The sequence below is a fragment of the Mustelus asterias genome, unplaced genomic scaffold (genome assembly GCF_964213995.1).
Source record: "Mustelus asterias unplaced genomic scaffold, sMusAst1.hap1.1 HAP1_SCAFFOLD_2658, whole genome shotgun sequence".
Classification (NCBI taxonomy): Eukaryota; Metazoa; Chordata; class Chondrichthyes; order Carcharhiniformes; family Triakidae; genus Mustelus; species Mustelus asterias.
The window spans coordinates 28,166-49,849 of NW_027592603.1; the positions used below are offsets into that span (position 1 = coordinate 28,166).

General features: G+C 50.1%; 1 protein-coding gene across 1 annotated transcript; it reads right to left on the reverse strand.

The window, feature by feature from the left end:
- Positions 1 to 2,134: 2,134 nt before the first annotated feature.
- Positions 2,135 to 21,655, reverse strand: wdr4 (WD repeat domain 4). The gene is made up of 9 exons (XM_078207735.1): positions 21,516 to 21,655; positions 21,253 to 21,409; positions 18,281 to 18,393; positions 14,912 to 14,972; positions 7,758 to 7,847; positions 5,749 to 5,816; positions 4,727 to 4,901; positions 4,119 to 4,188; positions 2,135 to 3,308 (listed from the first exon to the last, which is right to left on the reverse strand). Exons 2-9 carry the CDS (start codon positions 21,265 to 21,267, stop codon positions 3,133 to 3,135), a joined length of 768 nt encoding a protein of 255 aa, XP_078063861.1. The 5' UTR covers positions 21,268 to 21,409; positions 21,516 to 21,655; the 3' UTR covers positions 2,135 to 3,132.
- Between the last annotated feature and the right edge of the window lie 29 nt (positions 21,656 to 21,684).

Here is a 21,684-nt window from a genome sequence, read left to right on the forward strand (position 1 = left end):
AACATTCTCCTTCCTGAAAAAAATCTCCGCACTCTCCAGTACAAGTGCAAGAAGGTTCGGTTAAATTTGTGTAAGATACTAATTCAGTCTCAGCTAGAGTACGGTATCCAGTTGTGGGTGCTACTTTAGAATGCAGAAAAGATTCACAAAGATGATTTCAGAGATGAGGAGCTTCAGCCTCGAGAGTGGAGAAGTTGGGAAGATTTTCCTCCGAGGAGAAGGTTGAGATTTGAAAGAGATTGGATATAGTAGAGCTGGGAGGATTAAGAATGAGAGGGCACAGATTTAACGGTAATTTGCAACAGAGGCAGAAGTGACGAGTGGAAATTCTTTTCCGCAGCAAGTGGCTGGTGTTTGGAATGCTTCTGCTCCGAGTTTGTCATCTATATCAATGATCTGGATGATAATGTGGTAAATTGGATCAGCAAGTTTGCTGATGATACAAAGATTGGAGGTGTAGTGGACAGTGAGGAAGGTTTTCAAAGCTTGCAGAGGGATTTGGACCAACTAGAAAAATGGGCTGAAAAATGGCAAATGGAATTTAACGCAGACAAGTGTGAGATATTGCACTTTGGAAGGACAAACCAAAGAAGAACGTACAGGGTAAATGGTAGGACTCTGAAGAGTGCAGTTGAACAGAGGGATCTGGGAATACAGGTTCAGAGTTCCCTAAAAGTGACGTCACAGGTGGATAGGGTCGTAAAGAGTGCCTTTGGTACATTGGCCTTTATAAATCGGAGTATCGAGTATAAAAGTTGGAGTGTTATGGTAAGGTTCTATAAGGCATTGGTGAGGCCGGATTTGGAGTATTGTGTACAGTTTTGGTCACCTAGTTACAGGAAGGATGTAAATAAGATTGAAAGAGTGCAGAGAAGGTTCACAAGGATATTGCCGGGACTTGAGAAGCTGAGTTACAGAGAGAGATTGAATAGGTTGGGACTTTATTCCCTGTAGCGTAGAAGATTGAGGGGAGATTTGATAGAGGTGTATAAGATTTTGATGGGTATAGATAGAGTGAATGCAAGCAGGCTTTTTCCGCTGAGGCTAGGGGAGAAAAAAACCAGAGGGCATGGGTTAAGGGTGAAAGGAGAAAAGTTTAAAGGGAATATTAGGGGGGGCTTCTTCACGCAGAGAGTGGTGGGAGTGTGGAATGAGCTGTCGGATAAAGTGGTAAATGCGGGGTCACTTTTAACATTTAAGAAAAACTTGGACGGGTTCATGGATGAGAGGGGTGTGGAGGGATATGGTCCAAGTGCAGGTCAGTGGGACTAGGCATAAAATGGTTCGGCACAGACAAGGGCCAAAAGGCCTGTTTCTGAGCTGTAATTTTCTATGGTTCTATGGAGTGTGGGTGAGGCAGAATCAATTCAAACATCCAAAAGAGAATTAGCCAATTATCAGAAAAGAAAGAATTAGCAGCCTTACGGGGAGAAGGTGGGGGAGCGGCACTAAGTGAATTGCTCATTCGGAGAGACAGTGCAGACAATGGGCTGAATGGCCTCCTGTGAAGAATCATCGATTTCAATCACTCCACCATTAGCAACCATATCAACAGCTGCCGAGGCTGGACTTTCTGCAATTCCCTCCCCAAACCTCTTCCCTTTTCAAATCGGCATCTTTAACCAAACTTTTTTTCAACTATTGTGGCGAACAACACGAGGCTGCAGCATCCCATTTGTGCTGTGTACAGCAGGATGAAGCTGGGAATCGAGAAGCCGAGGCAGATGGTCTATGAATTCAAGTCCCATCAGGGCCACTGGCAGAACTTACATTTATTGAAATTAATAAATCTAGAACATAGTCTCAGTAATGGCAACCATGAAACCATTGTGGAAAAAACCCATCTAGTTCACTAATGTCCTTTCGGGAAGGAAATCTGCCGTCCTGGCCTACAGGTGACTTCAGAGCCAGAGCAATGTGGTTGACTCTCAACTGCCCTCTGAAGTGGCCGAGCAACCCTCCCCCACCCCCCCCTCCCTCAGGCAAGGCACAGCGACCCTCCCTCCCTGGGCGAGGGGTTCTCTCTCAGGCTGGAGAATAAAGAGCAGTCTTTCCTCTGAATCCCCAGCAGTGACTGAAAGCCCAGATGTCAAATTTACCCCCGCGGATTAGAGAAATAATTGCCGTTTTCCAATGACTTTGCATTCCTGTTTTATTCCAAACATTTCCAAGATTCCACATCTTCAAATTGTGAAAAGTTGACTTGAAGAAGTTTGTTCCTTTGCAAATGAAGCTGGAACTCTCACTTTGGCATTTGCTGCTAATCTTCTCTGTATTGTTCTAATTTTAGAATATGTGCTGCCAAAGCGAGTGGCATTTGCTGCTCACATCAGAGGAAATGTTTCTGCCCGAGAACCCTCAGACATCACATCAGATTGTCAAATCACAAAGTGTTCATTGTTGTTCTGGAGCAGACGCAATGCTGTCGCTTTATTCAGGGCTGTACGGTTGGCTGAAAGCAATGTAACCAAAAAGATTCCAATCAGCAAATTCCTGTCAACTCTCTCCCCCCCCTCAGACAGAGAGTGACCGATGCCCCCACCTTCCCCCCCAGACAGAGACTCATGTACCTTCCCTCTCCCTCCCTCCCAGACCGAGAGAGGCTGATGTCCCCACAACCACCCAGAGACTGATTGAAATCCAGACAACACGATAATGGCTAAAATCCAGCCTGGAATTACCAAGATTGAGAGGAATCACAAACTGAATTAATAACTAAATCAGAGTTGAATAAATTTTTGCTGGCCAGGTGTATTAATGGATATTGAGGCAATGAGCAGGTAGATACAGAGCAGACAATCTCACTGATGGAACAGGGTTCAGGGCGGAATGACCTCCTCACAATCGGGAAACAGCCTGATCAACACCTGTTAATTCTATCCACTGATTTTGAACACTTTGTTCATCTTTCCACTTTGCCAGCTCTTCCGATCCACCCCCCACCGCCCCTTCAAACTCTCCATCAAACTGCTACAGCCACCGTGGACACCTCCCGTGAACAGCAAGCTGTCCAGACATGCTGCCGACTCTTGTGTAGCTCCCCAGCCTGCAGCTATGCTGCTTCACCCAACATCCCAGAAAGGAGCCTGAAAGAACAGTGCAGTCACTGCGCAGAGTCAGGGGTGCATAGCATCACAGCGCAGCTTCCTCCATCTGCAATCTTTTGCTGTCTCCACCCAGCTCCAGAGCCTCCAGTTTCCTTTTTGTCTGCCTCTGATCAATTCTCTGCTGTTTCTTCAGTTGATATTCAGTCATGTTATCGACACTCATTTTGTACAGATTATTGTAGCTAATTCCAGTGGTTGAACCTGTCAGAGAAATAAACAACAGATAGAAATCGGAATTGAACAGGAAGATTATGTGCTTAATATCTGGAACAACAAATACCGACTGTAAACTAATCGAGGGGCTTGGGACAGCTTATAGATCAATAAATAACTCCTTACGGGGCCCAGGCAGCTGAAGGTACCTTCCCCAATGATACTAAGATTAAAACCACTGACTCACTGGGGTACGGGTCCCACACACACTGACTCTCACTGGGGTACGGGTCCCACACACACTGACTCTCACTGGGGTACGGGTCCCACACACACTGACTCTCACTGGGGTACGGGTCCCACACACACTGACTCTCACTGGGGTACGGGTCCCACACACACTGACTCTCACTGGGGTACGGGTCCCACACACACTGACTCTCACTGGGGTACGGGTCCCACACACACTGACTCTCACTGGGGTACGGGTCCCACACACACTGACTCTCACTGGGGTACGGGTTCCACACACACTGACTCTCACTGGGGTACGGGTCCCACACACACTGACTCTCACTGGGGTACGGGTCCCACACACACTGACTCTCACTGGGGTACAGATCCCACACACACTGGCTCTCACTGGGGTACAGTCCCACACACACTGACTCTCACTGGGGTACGGGTCCCACACACACTGACTCTCACTGGGGTACGGGTCCCACACACACTGACTCTCACTGGGGTACGGGTCCCACACACACTGACTCTCACTGGGGTACGGGTCCCACACACACTGACTCTCACTGGGGTACGGGTTCCACACACACTGACTCTCACTGGGATAAATTTACTTACCTGGGAATACTGGCCAATTGGCACGGATGATGTCTTTGATTCTGGTGCGTTCCGGATGATCCGGAATTTCCTATTGGAGAGACAACGAAAGTTCATATTCACAAAGATTTCAAAACGTTGCTGTGGGATTGGCTGCCTGAGCAACAGGTAAGCTCTGAAATCTCCGAGGGGTTTCCCGAATTCCTCCGTCTCCGGGTCAGTGCCGCACTCTGAGCTCACTGGGGTCGCGTTGCTTCAGTCCAAAACTCCTCTTCCCAAATGTTACCTCTTGAACATTTCCAAACCTGTCGCCCTGGTCACACTCGGAGCAGCTGCTTTTTAGTGTCAGATTGGGAGAATCCTTATCTTCCCAAACTCACTGTCCCTCCCACCAACATACTCAAACACAGTCCCCCCCCCCCCCACACTCTCCCAGCCTCCAATCCCACAGTCCCCTCCCAGCCTCGCTCGCTACCCGCCCCCCGGTTCCAGAGCCCAGCCCAGGGAAACTTCCTACCCCCGGTCACGTCCTGTAAGAATTGTCTAAGCTTCAAGCGATCACTGACCTCTGATCCAGCCCCCATTGTTGATGATTAAGAGCAGCAACCCCCAAACCCCTCCCTACTCACCTGCCAGGCCCCTTCCTGTAGCTGGTACAAAACAGCCATGTCGCCAGTCAGAACCCAGAGGCCCCCAGAGTCATCAAACGCCATGTCCCACACTCGCTGTTTCACTGTCAATGTGTGCCGATAAATCAACCTGCCAGATTCCACATCCAGCTCAACGATATAAACTGCGGAGAAACTGAAGGATCGGGGTTTCAGTCTGACACAATCTCTCAGTGCAACAACACAGAAAAACTTCCCCGCCCCCCCCATTGTCCCAACATCATAGAGCACAGAGTAACGCTCCCTCTACACTGTCCCCATCAAACACTCCCAGGACAGGTACAGCACGGGGTTAGATACAGAGTAAAGCTCCCTCTACACTGTCCCCATCAAACACTCCCAGGACAGGTACAGCACGGGGTTAGATACAGAGTAAAGCTCCCTCTACACTGTCCCCATCAAACACTCCCAGGACAGGTACAGCACGGGGTTAGATACAGAGTAAAGCTCCCTCTACACTGTCCCCATCAAACACTCCCAGGACAGGTACAGCACAGGGTTAGATACAGAGTAAAGCTCCCTCTACACTGTCCCCATCAAACACTCCCAGGACAGGTACAGCACGGGGTTAGATACAGAGTAAAGCTCCCTCTACACTGTCCCCATCAAACACTCCCAGGACAGGTACAGCACAGGGTTAGATACAGAGTAAAGCTCCCTCTACACTGTCCCCATCAAACACTCCCAGGGCAGGTACAGCACGGGGTTAGATACAGAGTAAATCTGACTCCGAAGACACTGATATATTGGGAGATTTCCACTCCTCAGATGAGCTGTCTTGTCCTGAGTAGATGGTAAATTCTGTGCCTGTTGGATTGGCAGATTGCAGCTCTGTAGAAACTGCTCCAATCTAACAAACGGCAGTACAATGGTTAACTGGAGCTGCCCCAGCCCGGACACCATTGAAAAAGGAGAACCTAGTGGCAGGTATGGATAGGCTACTGCCAGGATTCAGGGGGGGGTCATTCTGCAGCGACACTTACTTGTCACACAAAACGGCAAAGAAATCTGCCCCTCTGCAATGGACTAGCCGTACAACAGCACATCGAGTCTGCAATACAGAGAAGAGGTTTGTGCTCGAATTACAATGAATAGCAATGGCCATTTCCCCCAATCACAACAACAGCTGATATTTACACAGCGCCTGCCACACAGTGACACGACCCAGGCAGATTCACAGCAGCATTAGTAAATACAATAAAGCACACATCCATTTGGTCAGGTGAAAAGAAGCCTTGTTAAAGAGGTCATTTTTAAGGAGTGTCCTAAAAGAGGATTGTAACGGTGCAGGAAGAGGCCATTCAGCCCATCATGTCTGCACTGGCTCTTCAAATCAGCATCATAACTTAGTGTCATTCTCCTGTCTTTTCCCCGTCCCCTGCGCATTGTTTCCATTCAAATAATCATCTAACGTCCTCTCGAATGCCTGGATGGAACCTGCCTCCACCACACTTCCAGGCCGAACATTCCAGACCCCAACCACTCTCTGTGTGGGTCTGTGGAATTCATTGCCACAGAGGGCTGTGGAGGCCGAGACGTTGAGCGTCTTCAAGACAGAAATTGATAAATTCTTGATTTCTCGAGGAATTAAGGGCTATGGGGAGAGAGCGGGTAAATGGAGTTGAAATCAACCATGATTGAATGGTGGAGTGGACTCGATGGGCCGAATGGCCTTACTTCCGCTCCTATGTCTTATGGTCTTATGGTCTTATGGTTTTGCTCACATCACATTTGCTTCTTTTGCAAATCACCTTTAATCAGTGCCCTCTGGCAAGGGGTGGGGGGCAGGGGGGTGGAGTGTGGGTCAGTGGGCACGGGGGGGCAGTGTGGGTCAGTGGGCACGGGGGGTGGGGGGCAGTGTGGGTCAGTGGGCACAGGGGGGCAGTGTGGGTCAGTGGGCACGGGGGGTGGGGGGCAGTGTGGGTCAGTGGGCACGGGGGGGCAGTGTGGGGCAGTGGGCACGGGGGGTGAAGGGCAGTGTGGGTCAGTGGGCACGGGGGTGGGGGGCAGTGTGGGTCAGTGGGCACGGGCGGTGGGGGGCAGTGTGGGTCAGTGGGCACGGGGGGAGCAGGGGGCAGTGTGGGTCAGTGGGCACAGGGGGTGGGGGGGCAGTGGGCATGGGGGGGCAGTGTGGGTCAGTGGGCACGGGGGGGCAGTGGGCACAGGGACTGGGGGCAGTGGGCACGGGGGGTGGGGGGCAGTGGGCACGGGGGGCAGTGTGGGGGGTAGGGGGCAGTGTGGGTCAGTGAGCACGGGGGGGCAGTGGGCACGGGGGGTGTGGGACAGTGTGGGTCAGTGGGCACGAGGGGGGGCAGTGGGAAACGGGGGGCAGTGTGGGTCAGTGGGCACAGGGGGTGGGGGGGCAGTGGGCACGGGGGGGCAGTGTGGGTCAGTGAGCACGGGGGTGGGGGGTGGGTCAGTGAGCACGGGGGTGGGGGGGTGGGTCAGTGAGCACGGGGGTGGGGGGTGTGGGTCAGTGAGCACGGGGGTGGGGGGGCAGTGGGCACAGGGGGTGGGGGGGCAGTGGGCACGGGGGGGCAGTGTGGGTCAGTGAGCACGGGGGGGTGGGGGGCAGTGTGGGTCAGTAGACAGGCTGCAGAGGTTGGGATGATCTCCAGTTTGTGGAGGGTGGAATGTTGGAAAACCCAAGGCTTGATGCAGCGAGGGTTTCAGCAGCAGGTGGGCGGAGATAGGGGGTGAAATTGTGACGTTACTGAGGGGGACTTGGGGCGGGGGTTAACCAGTGCCACAAATATGAAGTTAGAAGCTGATAGCTGGGTCCAAGTGACACTGAGGCTGAACAGACTGGCTTAATCTCAGACTGTTCCCAGTCAAAGGGGGTGGAGGGGTGAGTGGTCCACGGCGAGAGGGGGGCGACGGGTACATTTGGCATAAGACCGAGTCACCTGAGCCAGACAGATGGTCTGTGGGGTGGGGTTAAGAGCACAGACAGGGAGGGTGGAAGAAGGTTCAGGCAGGAGACAATCCTTACCTTGGGACTCTCGCACGGCTGTAGATCACTCAGTTCGAGGCAGTGAAGCTGCTTTCCATTTTCATATTCCCACAACCTGACTGTCCCATCCTGCGGGTCGGAAATTAGACAGACTGACACAACATCCGAACTAACATCAACAGAAAACACGCCCAGGGCCGGGCCCACGCCGGCTCCAGCGCTCTCTCACATACCACTTAGAACATAGAACAGTACAGCACAGAACAGGCCCTTCGGCCCACGATGTTGTGCTGAACCTTTTCCGAAACCAAGATCAAGCTATCCCACTCCCTATCATCCTGGTGTGCTCCATGTGCCTATCCAATAACCGCTTAAATGTTCCTAAAGTGTCTGACTCCACTATGACTGCAGGCAGTCCATTCCACACCCCAACCACTCTCTGAGTAAAGAACCTACCTCGGACATCCCTCCTATATCTTCCACCATGAACCTTATAGTTATGCCTCCTAGTAACAGCTACATCCACCCGAGGAAATAGTCTCTGAACGTCCACTCTATCTATCCCCCTCATAACAAAGAACAGTACAGCACAGGAAACAGGCCCTTCGGCCCTCCAAGCCTGTGCCGCTCCTTGGTCCAACTAGACCAATCGTTTGTATCCCTCCATTCCCAGGCTGCTCATGTGACTATCCAGGTAAGTCTTAAACGATCTCAGCGTGCCTGCCTCCACCACCCTACTTGGCAGCGCATTCCAGGCCCCCACCACCCTCTGTGTAAAAAACATCCCTCTAATATCCGAGTTATACTTCGCCCCTCTCACCTTGAGCCCGTGAATGTCACTTCTGATCTGGGAAAAAGCTTCCCACCGTTCACCCTATCTATACCCTTCATAATCTTGTACACCTCTATTAGATCTCCACTCATTCTCCGTCTTCCCAGGGAGAACAACCCCAGTTTACCCAATCTCTCCTCATAGCTAAGACCCTCCATACCAGGCAACATCCTGGTAAACCTTCTCTGCACTCTAACGCCTCCACGTCCTTCTGGTAGTGCGGCGACCAGAACTGGACGCAGTACTCCAAATGTGGCCTAACCAGCGTTCTATACAGCTGCATCATCAGACTCCAGCTTTTATACTCTATACCCCGTCCTATAAAGGCAAGCATACCATATGCCTTCTTCACCACCTTCTCCACCTCTGTTGCCACCTTCAAGGATTTGTGGACTTGCACACCTAGGCCCCTCTGTGTTTCTATACTCCTGATGACTCTGCCATTTATTGTATAACTCCTCCCTACATTATTTCTTCCAAAATGCATCACTTCGCATTTATCCAGATTAAACTCCATCTGCCACCTCTCCGCCCAATTTTCCAGCCTATCTATATCCTGCTGTATTGCCCGACAATGCTCTTCGCTATCCGCAAGTCCAGCCATCTTCGTGTCATCCGCAAACTTGCTGATTTCACCAGTTACACCTTCTTCCAAATCATTTATGTATATCACAAATAGCAGAGGTCCCAGTACAGAGCCCTGCGGAACACCACTGGTCACAGACCTCCAGCCGGAAAAAGACCCTTCGACCACTACCCTCTGTCTCCTATGGCCAAGCCAGTTCTCCACCCATCTAGCCACTTCTCCTTGTATCCCATGAGCCTTAACCTTCTTAACCAACCTGCCATGTGGGACTTTGTCAAATGCCTTACTGAAATCCATATAGACGACATCCACGGCCCTTCCTTCATCAACCGTTTTTGTCACTTCCTCAAAAAACTCCACCAAATTTGTAAGGCACGACCTCCCTCTTACAAAACCATGCTGTCTGTCACTAATGAGATTGTTTCGTTCTAAATGCACATACATCCTGTCTCTAAGAATCCTCTCCAACAACTTCCCTACCACGGACGTCAAGCTCACCGGCCTATAATTTCCTGGGTTATCCCTGCTACCCTTCTTAAACAATGGGACCACATTCACTATCCTCCAATCCTCAGGGACCTCACCCGTGTCCATCATCTTATAAACCTCTATTAAGTCTCCCCTCAACCTCCTCTGCTTTAAAGAGAAAAGCCCTGCTCCCTCAACCTTTCCTCATAAGACCTACCCTCCAAACCAGGCAGCATCCTGGTAAATCTCCTCTGCACTCTTTCCAGCGCTTCCACATCCTTCTTAAAGTGAGGTGACCAGAACTGCACACAATATTCCAAATGTGGTCTCACCAAGGTCCTGCACAGTTGCAGCATAACCCCACGGCTCTTAAACTCAAACCCCCTGTTAATAAACGCTAACACACTATATGCCTTCTTCATGGCTCTATCCACTTGAGTGGCAACCTTCAGAGATCTGTGGATATGAACCCCAAGATCTCTCTGTTCCTCCACATTCCTCAGAACCCTGCCGTTGACCCTGTAATCCGCATTCAAATTTGTCCTACCAAAATGAATCACCTCGCACTTATCAGGGTTAAACTCCATCTGCCATTTTTCGGCTCAGCTCTGCATCCATTACAAGGGAGGAAGTGTTAGATTTTTTAGGTAACATTAAAACTGACAAATCCCCAGGGCCTGATGGTATCTACCCTAGACTGCTCAGGGAGACAAGAGATGTAATTGCTGGGCCTCTGACGGAAATCTTTGTCTCTTCATTGGACACAGGTGAGGTCCCTGAGGATTGGAGGATAGCGAATGTGGTACCGTTATTTAAGAAGGGTAGCAGGGATAACCCGGGTAATTATAGGCCAGTGAGCTTGACGTCCGTGGTAGGGAAGTTGTTGGAGAGGATTCTTAGAGACAGGATGTATGTGCATTTAGAACGGAACAATCTCATTAGTGACAGACAACATGGTTTTGTAAGAGGGAGGTTGTGCCTCACAAATTTGGTGGAGTTTTTTGAGGAAGTGACAAAAATGGTTGATGAAGGAAGGGCCGTGGATGTCATCTATATGGATTTCAGTAAGGCATTTGACAAAGTCCCTCATGGCAGGTTGGTTAAGAAGGTTAAGGCTCATGGGATACAAGGAGAGGTGGCTAGATGGGTAGAAAACTGGCTTGGCCACAGGAGACAAAGGGGAGTGGTCGAAGGGTCTTTTTCCGGCTGGAGGTCTGTGACCAGTGGTGTTCCGCAGGGCTCTGTACTGGGACCTCTGCTATTTGTGATATATATAAATGATTTGGAAGAACGTGTAATTGGTGTTATCAGCAAGTTTGCGGATGACACAAAGTTGGCTGGACTTGCGGATAGCAAAGAGCATTGTCGGGCAATACAGCAGGATATAGATAGGCTGGAAAATTGGGTGGATAAATGGCAGATGGAATTTAATCCAGATAAATGCGAAGTGATGCATTTTGGAAGAACTAATGTAGGGGGGAGTTATACAATAAATGGCAGAGTCATCAGGAGTATAGAAACACAGAGGGACCTAGGTGTGCAAGTCCACAAATCCTTGAAGGTGGCAACAGAGGTGGAGAAGGTGGTGAAGGCGGCATATGGTATGCTTGCCTTTATAGGACGGGGTATAGAGTATAAAAGCTGGAGTCTGATGTTGCAGCTGTATAGAACGCTGGTTAGGCCACATTTGGAATACTGCGTCCAGTTCTGGTCGCCGCACTACCAGAAGGACGTGGAGGCTTTAGAGAGAGTGCAGAGAAGGTTTACCAGGATGTTGCCTGGTATGGAGGGTCTTAGCTATGAGGAGAGATTGGGTAAACTGGGCTTGTTCTCCCTGGAAAGACGGAGAATGAGGGGAGACCTAATAGAGGTGCACAATATTATGAAGGGTATAGATAGGGTGAACAGTGGGAAGCTTTTTCCCAGGTCGGAGGTGACGATCACGTGGGGTCACGGGCTCAAGGTGAGAGGGGCGAGGTATAACTCAGATATCAGAGGGACGTTTTTTACACAGAGGGTGGTGGGGGCCTGGAATGCGCTGCCAAGTAGGGTGGTGGAGGCAGACACGCTGGCATCGTTTAAGACTTACCTGGATAGACACATGAGCATTCTGGGAATGGAGGGATACAAACGAATGGTCTAGTTGGACCAATGAGCGGCACAGGCTTGGAGGGCCGAAGGGCCTGTTTTCCTGTGCTGTACTGTTCTTTTGTTCCTATCAATGTCTCTTTGCAGTCCACACAGCCCTCCACCTCATCCACTACTCCACCAATCTTGGTGTCATCAGCAAATTTACTGATCCACCCTTCAGCCCCCTCCTCCAAGTCATTTATAAAAATCACAAATAGCAGCAGACCCAGCACTGATCCTTGTGGTACATTGCTGGTAACTGGTCTCCAGTCTGAAAATTTTCCATCCACCACCACCCTCTGTCTTCTATGAGATAGCCAGTTACTTATCCAATTGGCCAACTTTCCCTCTATCCCACACCTCCTTACTTTCTTCATGAGCCGACCATGGGGAACATTATCAAACACCTTACTAAAATCCATGTATACGACATCAACTGCTCTACCTTCATCTACACACTTAGTTACCTCCTCAAAAAATTCAATCAAATTTGTGAGGCAAGACTTACCCTTCACAAATCCGTGTTGACTATCCCGGAGTAAGCTACATCTTTCTAAATGGTCATAAATCCTATCCCTCAGGACCTTTCCCATTAACTTACTGACCACCGAAGTAAGACTAACAGGCCTATAATTACCAGGGTCATTCCTATTTCCTTTCTTGAACAGAGGAACAACATTCGCCACTCTCCAGTCCTCTGACACTATCCCCGTGGACAGTGAGGACCCAAAGATCAAAGGCAAAGGCTCTGCAATCTCATCCCTTGCCTCCCAAAGAATCCTAGGATATATCTCATCTGGCCCAGGGGACTTATCGACCTTCGGGTTTTTCAAAATTGCTAATACATCTTCCCTCAGAACATCTGCCTCCTCCAGCCTATCAGTCTGTATCACTCATCCTCAAAAACATGGCCCCTCTCCTTGGTGAACACTGAAGAAAAGTATTCATTCATCACCTCTCCTATCTCTTCTGACTCCATGCACAAGTTCCCACTACTGTCCTTGACCGGCCCTAACCTCACTCTGGTCATTCTTTTATTCCTCACATAAGAGTAAAAAGCCTTGGGGTTTTCCTTGATCCGACCCGCCAGGGACTTCTCATGCCCCCTCCTAGCTCTCCTAAACCCTTCCTCTAAAGGATGTCAGTGCCTCCGTTTCTGATAGCCTCAGTGTACAGACCCTGTTCCAATCACCCCCAAAACTCCTGTGGAAACACTGAACCAAATTCCCACCAATAAACCTCAATCTGTGTACCTAGTTACCAATTCACTAACAATGATAAACCTCAATCTGTGTACCTAGTTACCGATTTACTGACCAGTGATAAACCTCATTCTGGGCCCCTAGTTACCGATTAGCTAAACAGACAAAGTCTTCTATCTGTGTTGGTCTGTGTCCCTGCTCCATTAACCAGTAATAATTCTCAATGTTATAGAACCATCGAATCCCTCGTGCAGACAGAGGCCATTCGGCCCATCGAGCCTGCACTGACCACAATCCCACCCAGGCCCTATCCCCGTAACCCCATGTATTTACCCAGCTAATCCTCCTGACACTAACGAGCAATTTGGCATGGCCAATCAACCTAACCCACACATCTTTGGGCTGTGGGAGGAAACCCACGCAGACACGGGGAGAATGTGCAGACTCCACACAGACAGACGGTGACCCGAGGCTGGAGTTGAACCTGGGTCCCTGGCACTGTGAGGCAGCAGTGCTAACCATTGTGCCACCGTGCCGCCCCTTTTATGTTTCCCTACTTACTGATTAACTAACCAGCATGAATTGTTCGGTATTCGCTGCTCCCCAGACCCTCACTCAACTTTTCAGAATGTACAGGTTGCAAAGTTGGGCCGAGAGGTGGCGGATGGAGTTTAATGCGGAGAAGTGTGAGGTAATTCACTTTGGTAGGAATAACAGATGTGTTGAGTATAGGGCTAACGGGAGGACTTTGAATAGTGTGGAGGAGCAGAGGGATCTAGGTGTATGTGTGCATAGATCCCTGAAAGTTGGGAATCAAGTAGATAAGGTTGTTAAGAAGGCATATGGTGTCTTGGCGTTTATTGGTAGGGGGATTGAATTTAGGAGTCGTAGCGTTATGTTGCAACTGTACACAACTCTGGTGCGGCCGCACTTGGAGTACTGTGTGCAGTTCTGGTCCCCACATTACAGGAAGGATGTGGAGGCTTTGGAGAGGGTGCAGAGGAGGTTTACCAGGATGTTGCCTGGTATGGAGGGGAGATCCTATGAGGAGAGGCTGAGGGATTTGGGATTGTTTTCGCTGGAAAGGCGGCGGCTAAGAGGGGATCTTATTGAAACATATAAGATGATTAGAGGTTTAGATAGGGTGGATAGTGATAGCCTTTTTCCTCTGATGGAGAAATCCAGCACGAGGGGGCATGGCTTTAAATTGAGGGGGGGTAGTTATAGAACCGATGTCAGGGGTAGGTTCTTTACCCAGAGGGTGGTGAGGGATTGGAATGCCCTGCCAGCATCAGTAGTAAATGCGCCTAGTTTGGGGGCGTTTAAGAGATCCGTAGATAGGTTCATGGACGAAAAGAAATTGGTTTAGGTTGGAGGGTCACAGTTTTTTTTTTTAACTGGTCGGTGCAACATCGTGGGCCGAAGGGCCTGTTCTGCGCTGTAATGTTCTATGTTCTACTCTCACTGCTCCCTGTGTCTGTGTTTAAAACCCAGACTCTCACCCCCTTCTACAACCCATTTACCTGCGCTCAGCCTGCACTTTGCTTTATTCCGACACGTGTTTAATTCATACCCCTGCTTTCACTCGCCTTCACTCCAGATGCACCTTTCAGACCCATTCCCCCAAACCGGAAATCAGTTACGTTTGATGTCATTTCCATTGTGTCCAATTCTTAAGCATTTAAAGGAATAGGAACCAAATTGATTTCAGCACACATCCCGGGACACTGCTGTTCAAGGCGAAGGACTCAGCTCTCTGTGCAGGAAACTCCAGTCCCTTTAAATGATGGAATCAATCTTTTACAGTAACATGAGGTGCTATCCCTGCCTCAGGGAGTTAAGGCCACTGGTCTCAGTCAGAAGGTTCGGGGTTCATACCCCACACCAGAGATTTGAGCACATAGCCTGGCTGATACTCCCAGCACTGTGCAGAGAGATGCTGTTACATGTTCCAGAAAGAGGAATCATTACCTACCCCAGAGCCAGACACAAGCAGATGTGGATGATTCAGAGGAATGGAAAGTTCACTAACAAACCTGTGGAGAGAGAAACATTTTGCTTCATTAAGACTCTGTATCTGGCCAGGAATCTGCCAGTGTTTAAAACCGGCCACCCGGGGAGCTATTTCAATAAACACTCTTATTCAAAATTTTATTCTTAATTCATTGGGCCTGGGATACTGAGTTTGTACAATCCCCAATCCAGTATACATCCATAGAGTCATACAATACAGAAAAGGCCTTTCGGCCCATCGAGTCTGTAACTATAATAACTACCACTAAAGGTGCACTAACCCTATTTTCCAGCACTTGTTCTATATTCTTGAATGTTTTGATGTTTTAAGTGTTCGTCCAGATATTTTTAAAGGTTGTAAGCTTTCCTGCCTCCACTACCGTCCCAGGCAGTGCCTTCCAGATTCTCACAACCCTCAGTGAATTTTCTTCTCAAATCCCCTCTGAGTTTCCTATCCCTGACTCCAAAACTCTGCCCCTCGTGATTGACCCCCTCAACCAAGAGGAACAGCTGCTTCCTACTCACCCTGTCCATATCCCTCATAATCCTGTACACCTCAATCATGCCCCCTCAGCCTTCTCTGCTCTAAAGAAAACAATCCAACCCTATTCAGTCTCCTTATAGCTCAAATGCTCCATCCCAGGGAACATCCTGGTGAATCTCCTCCGTATCTCCTCCAGTGAATCACATTCTTCCTATAGTGAGGTAACCAGAACTGCACACAGTACTCCAGCCTAACCAACACTCTGTACAGCTCCAACATTACCTCCTTGCTCCTATACTCAGTGCCACGACTGATAAAAGCAAGCTTGCCAGATCTGGGGTCGATTACATGTAATTCAATTATTAGCACAAAACCAATTATCAACTGTCCATTGCGATATTCCCTTAAACAGCCCCAAGCTGCAAGAATGTTCTCACAGAGAGCACACACAGATCGCGTCACCATTCCACATCCCTCACACCATCCAAGGAAATACAACCTTTCCCCAACAATTGCACAAACTCTCAGCTACAGCCATTCTGTTCAGCTATACAGCACAGCATGTCGAGCTGGTCTGTGCTGACCCCCAGCCTGACCCCTGACCGCCCCGCACACCGACCCCACGTTGACCTCCACCCCCTCATAATAAAGACATCCAGGTTAGGTTGATTGGCTAAGCTAAATTGCCCCTAGTGTCAGGGGGATTAGCAGGGTAAATGTGTGGGGATAGGGCCTGGGTGGGACTGTGGTTGGCACAGACTCAATGGGCCAAATGGCCTCCTTCTGTATTGTAGGAATTCTATGATTCTATGAACAAAGAAAAATACAGCACAGGAACAGGCCCTTCAGCCCTGTGCTGACCATGATGCTCTAACTAAACTAAAATAAAACCTTCTGCCCTTACTCAGTCCGTATCCCTCTATTCCCTCCCTATTCCTGCACCCATCTAGATGCCTCTTAAATGTTGCTAATGTGCCTCTTTCCACCTCCTCCTCTGGCAGCCCCTATTGTAGAAACAGGATGCGGGTCAGAGCATCCGGACGGATAGAGCGGATGGGTTTGGGATAAGGGAAATTTGTTGGCAACATGAAAATTAAAGGATTCAGCAATGGAGTAGTTTGGGAGTAGAAATAAGTACTCAGAGATCCCGGGAACATCCGGGAGACTCACTCAGAGACCCCGGGAACATCCGGGGGACTCGCTCAGAGACCCCGGGAACATCCGGGGGACTCACTCAGAGACCCCGGGAACATCCGGGGGACTCGCTCAGAGACCCCGGGAACATCCAGGGGACTCGCTCAGAGATCCCGGGAACATCCGGGGGACTCGCTCAGAGACCCCGGGAACATCCGGGAGACTCGCTCAGAGACCCCGGGAACATCCGGGGGACTCGCTCAGAGATCCCGGGAACATCCGGGAGACTCGCTCAGAGACGCTGGGAACATCCGGGGGACTCGCTCAGAGACCCCGGGAACATCCGGGGGACTCGCTCAGAGATCCCGGGAACATCCGGGAGACTCGCTCAGAGACCCCGGGAACATCCGGGAGACTCGCTCAGAGACCCCGGGAACATCCGGGAGACTCACTCAGAGATCCCGGGAACATCCGGGGACTCGCTCAGAGATCCTGGGAACATCCGGGGGACTCACTCAGAGATCCCGGGAACATCCGGGGGACTCGCTCAGAGACCCCGGGAACATCCGGGGGACTCGCTCAGAGACCCCGGGAACATCCGGGGGACTCGCTCAGAGACCCCGGGAACATCCGGGAGACTCACTCAGAGATCCCGGGAACATCCGGGGACTCGCTCAGAGATCCCGGGAACATCCGGGGGACTCGCTCAGAGATCCCGGGAACATCCGGGGGACTCGCTCAGAGACCCCGGGAACATCCGGGGGACTCGCTCAGAGACCCCGGGAACATCCGAGAGACTCGCTCAGAGACCCCGGGAACATCCGGGAGACTCGCTCAGAGACCCCGGGAACATCCGGGAGACTCACTCAGAGATCCCGGGAACATCCGGGGGACTCGCTCAGAGACCCCGGGAACATCCGGGAGACTCACTCAGAGATCCCGGGAACATCCGGGGGACTCGCTCAGAGATCCCGGGAACATCCGGGGGACTCGCTCAGAGACCCCGGGAGACTCGCTCAGAGATCCCGGGAACATCCAGGAGACTCACTCAGAGATCCCGGGAACATCCGGGAGACTCGCTCAGAGACCCCGGGAACATCCGGGGGACTCGCTCAGAGACCCCGGGAACATCCGGGGGACTCGCTCAGAGATCCCGGGAACATCCGGGGGACTCGCTCAGAGATCCCGGGAACATCCGGGAGACTCGCTCAGAGACCCCGGGAACATCCGGGAGACTCGCTCAGAGACCCCGGGAACATCCGGGAGACTCGCTCAGAGTTCCCGGGAACATCTGGGAGACTCACACAGATCCTGGGAACATCCGGGGGACTCGCTCAGAGACCCCGGGAACATCTGGGAGACTCACACAGATCCCGGGAACATCCGGGGGACTCGCTCAGAGACCCCGGGAACATCCGGGGGACTCACACAGATCCCGGGAACATCCGGGAGACTCGCTCAGAGATCCCGGGAACATCCGGGAGACTTGCTCAGAGATCCCGGGAGACTCGCTCAGAGACCCTGGGAACATCCGGGAGACTCGCTCAGAGATCCCGGGAACATCCGGGAGACTCGCTCAGAGACGCTGGGAACATCCGGGAGACTCGCTCAGAGACCCCGGGAACATCCGGGGGACTCACTCACAGATCCCAGCCCAGCAGCTTCAGACCCTCCATGCTAATTGGGAGAGTTATAGAGAGACTGTGAACATACTCGTGATGTCCCAGACAGAAAGCCTGGATGATGTACGGCTGCTCCAGCAGACTGACTCGAATCTTCTCATCACGGTCGGCCGTAATAACATAGCGACTGTCTGGACTGACTGCCTGTTGAGGGAAATAGAACAGTTAGGAAACAGAATTGGCACAAACGGGATCAGTGCTGGGACCTCAACTTTTTACAATTGATATAAATGACTGATGAAGGAACTGAATCAACAGTTGCTGCTTTTACTGATGACAAAGATAGCAAAGGGAATTGTGAGGACGTGAGGAGACTACAAATAGACATGGAGAGACTGAGTGAGTGGATCCGGGAATAATGTGAACATGGAAAGTAAAAAAGCTCATTATCTAAATGGTGAGAAATTGCAGACCTCTATCGGGGAGGCGATGGCCCAGTGGTATTATCGCTAGAATATTATCCCAGAAACTCAGCTAATGCTCTGGGGACCCGGGTTCGAATCCCACCACGGCAGATGGTGGAATTTGAATTCAATAAAAAAATCTGGAATTAAGAATCTACTAATGACCATGAAACCATTGTCGATTGTCGGAAAAACCCGTCTGGGTCACTAATTTCTGTAGGGAAGGAAATCTGCCGTCCTTCCCTGGTCTGGTCTACATGTGACTCCAGAGCCACAGCGATGTGGGTGACTGTCTGAACAAGGACAAACTAGTGATGGGTAATAAATGCTGGCCAGCCAGCGACGCCCATGTCCCACAAATAAATAAATACAGAGGGACCTGGGTGTCCTAATTAATTATAAAAGATTAGTATGCAGGTACAGCAAGTAATGCGAAAAGTTAATAGAACAATGTTGTTTATTGCAAAGGCAAATGAACATTAAATTGGGAGATAATGTTTAAATTGTACAGTGCATTGGTGAGACCACATCCGGAGTGGTACTGTGGTATACAAGGCACCAGGATCAGATGAGATGCATCCAGGGATATTGAAGGAAGTGAGAATGGAAACTGCAGCTTCTCCAGACTCAGGGAGGTGCCAGAGGACTGGAGAATTGCAAATGTTATACCCTTGTTTAAAACAGGTTGTAAGGATAGCCCCAGCAATTACTGGCCAGTCAGTTTAACATCAGTGGTGGGCAAGATTCTAGGCACAACTAATCAGGATAGAATTAATACCATAGAATTCCTACAGTGCAGAAGGAGGCCATTTGGCCCATCGAGCCTGCATGATTCTCTAAAAGAGCCACTGTTCTGCCACATGGAAAAGTGAGTTGATTATTTCTAATGGGGAGATGGTGTTTCACTAACTTGCTGGAGTTTTTTGATAGGGTAACAAAGGTGGATGACAGTAATGCTGTTGATGTGGACTTTCAGAAAGCATTCGATACAGTGCCACACAACATACTCTTCAGAAAAGAGCATAACATATATATTAAAACTATTAATTTTAAAACAGTTGTAGGAAGAGATAGGGTGGCTCCACAGTTACGTCCTAAACTGGAGCAGGGCCAGATTTGGGGGCATTAGGCAGGATCGAGCAGAGGTCGATTGGATAGTCTGTTTGAAGGGACTGGCAAATGAGAGGCTTTTAAAAATGTGATATTGTGAGTCGAGGGGCAGTATGTTCCTGTAAGGATGAAGGAAAAGGCTGGCAATTCCTATGTTCTTGGATTGCCCCACAAGAGGAAGTATTCTCTCTACACCTACTTTGTCAATACCTTTTATCATCTTGTATACCTGTGTGAGATCTCCTCTCACAGTGGCACAATGGTTAGCACTGCTGCCTCACAATGCCACGGACCCAGGTTCAATTCCTCGGGTCGCTGTCTGTGCAGAGTCTGCACGTTATCCCCGTGTCTGCGTGGGTTTCTTCCGGGTGCTCCGGTTTCCTTCCACAGTCCAAAGATGTGCAGGTTAGGTGGATTGGTCATGCTAAATTTCCCCTTAGTGTCAGGGTGATTAGCGGGGTAAATACTTGGGATTATGGGGATAGGGCAGGCTTGTTGTCGGTGCAGGCTCGATGGGCTGAATGGTCTCATTCTGCACTGTAGGGATTCTACGATTCACATTCTTCCAAACTCTAGAGGATATAGACCTAAACTGCACAATCTCTCTTCATAAAACCAATCCCTAATCTTTGGAATTAACCTCGTGAACCTTCTCTGAACGGCCTCCAATGACACTACATCCTTCCTCAAATAAGACTAAAACTGTTCCAGATAGTCTCAGCGATGCCTTGTACAGTTGCAGCAACACTTCCTCATTTTTACACTCTATTCATTTCGCTATAAATGCCAAGATTCCATTTACTTTCTTTGACTTTCCGTATTAGTTGTTGTTCCTGATTTAGTGTCTCTGCCATTTCTGTGTTCCCCCACTATTAACTCCCCAGTCTCATCCTCTGAGGGGCCAACATTCACTGGAGCTACTCTCAATATCTTTGGGCTAAGTGGATTGTGGTATAACAAAGTGCTGGAAGGTTATTGATACTGAGCAGGAATGTGGAGTTGAGGCTTTGATCAGATCAACCATAATGATGTTGAATGGCAGGGGAGGTAGGGTCCGAGTGGCCTCCTCCTGTTCCTAACTTTTATGTTTGTATGTGCTGACAGCAAGTCTTGGACACAGCACTCATTTCCCTCCCTTTCTCCTCCGCCACCACACTGCTGGCGCCATCTGTCTACCCTGCGCTCTCCAGGCTGACTTTTCAGTTCAAATTTCAAGGTGGGATGGTCATGGAGTGAAATCCCACTGGTATGTTCACTCCCGCCGCAGTAAGAGTGACTGTGGGTGCACGTAGGCCTGGGCTCGGCTCAATGTATACTGACAGCGTTGTGTAGGATTGAAAATCCTGACATCATGATGCTGTGCCAAGCATCACGTCGAGTACAGGCCCCAAACAAACTCGATCAGCGGATAGTGTGAGCGGAATTCCCCAATTTTCCAGCGCAGTGCACGCTCCTCAGATCCACTCCTCCCCACACTCCCACACCTTACCACAGCAAGCAACATAGAGAGGTGTCCAAGTCGGAGCTGCCCTGGACTGTGTGGCTCGCTGATGGAGAAGCTATAAACATCCCCAGATTTATCAGCCAACAGGATCTGGTCCTCTGTTCCTGTGATGGTCAAAGAGGTGGAACGCCGCAGTGCAGAGCTGTAGTGGGAGGACAGGAGAAATCAGAAAAACCATGGGGGCAGGAGTCTGAGAGAAAGAGATAGAAAAGGAGGTCCATCTGTCGATTGTGAGAGTGGTGACATACCGCACACTCAGACACTCCCAGGGTCTGGTACGAAACAGCAGCAGCTGCTTGTTATCGGCAGTAACAGCAACATAGGATCCTGAGGGAGAAAAGGTAAAGGCCACAACGCCATGGTTCCCCCCGTCAGCTGAAGATTCTTCCTGACTGAAACACAAAGGATTGCCTCAGG

Excerpts from the sequence above, each read along its gene's own strand:
- wdr4 (XM_078207735.1), bottom strand. Across the intron at positions 5,817-7,757 it reads AGCCGTGCGAGAGTCCCAAG|ACTCGATGTGCTGTTGTACG; the intron begins GTAAGGATTGTC and ends TCTGTATTGCAG. Across the intron at positions 4,902-5,748 it reads TTTGCCGTTTTGTGTGACAA|TTTCTCCGCAGTTTATATCG; the intron begins GTAAGTGTCGCT and ends CCGATCCTTCAG.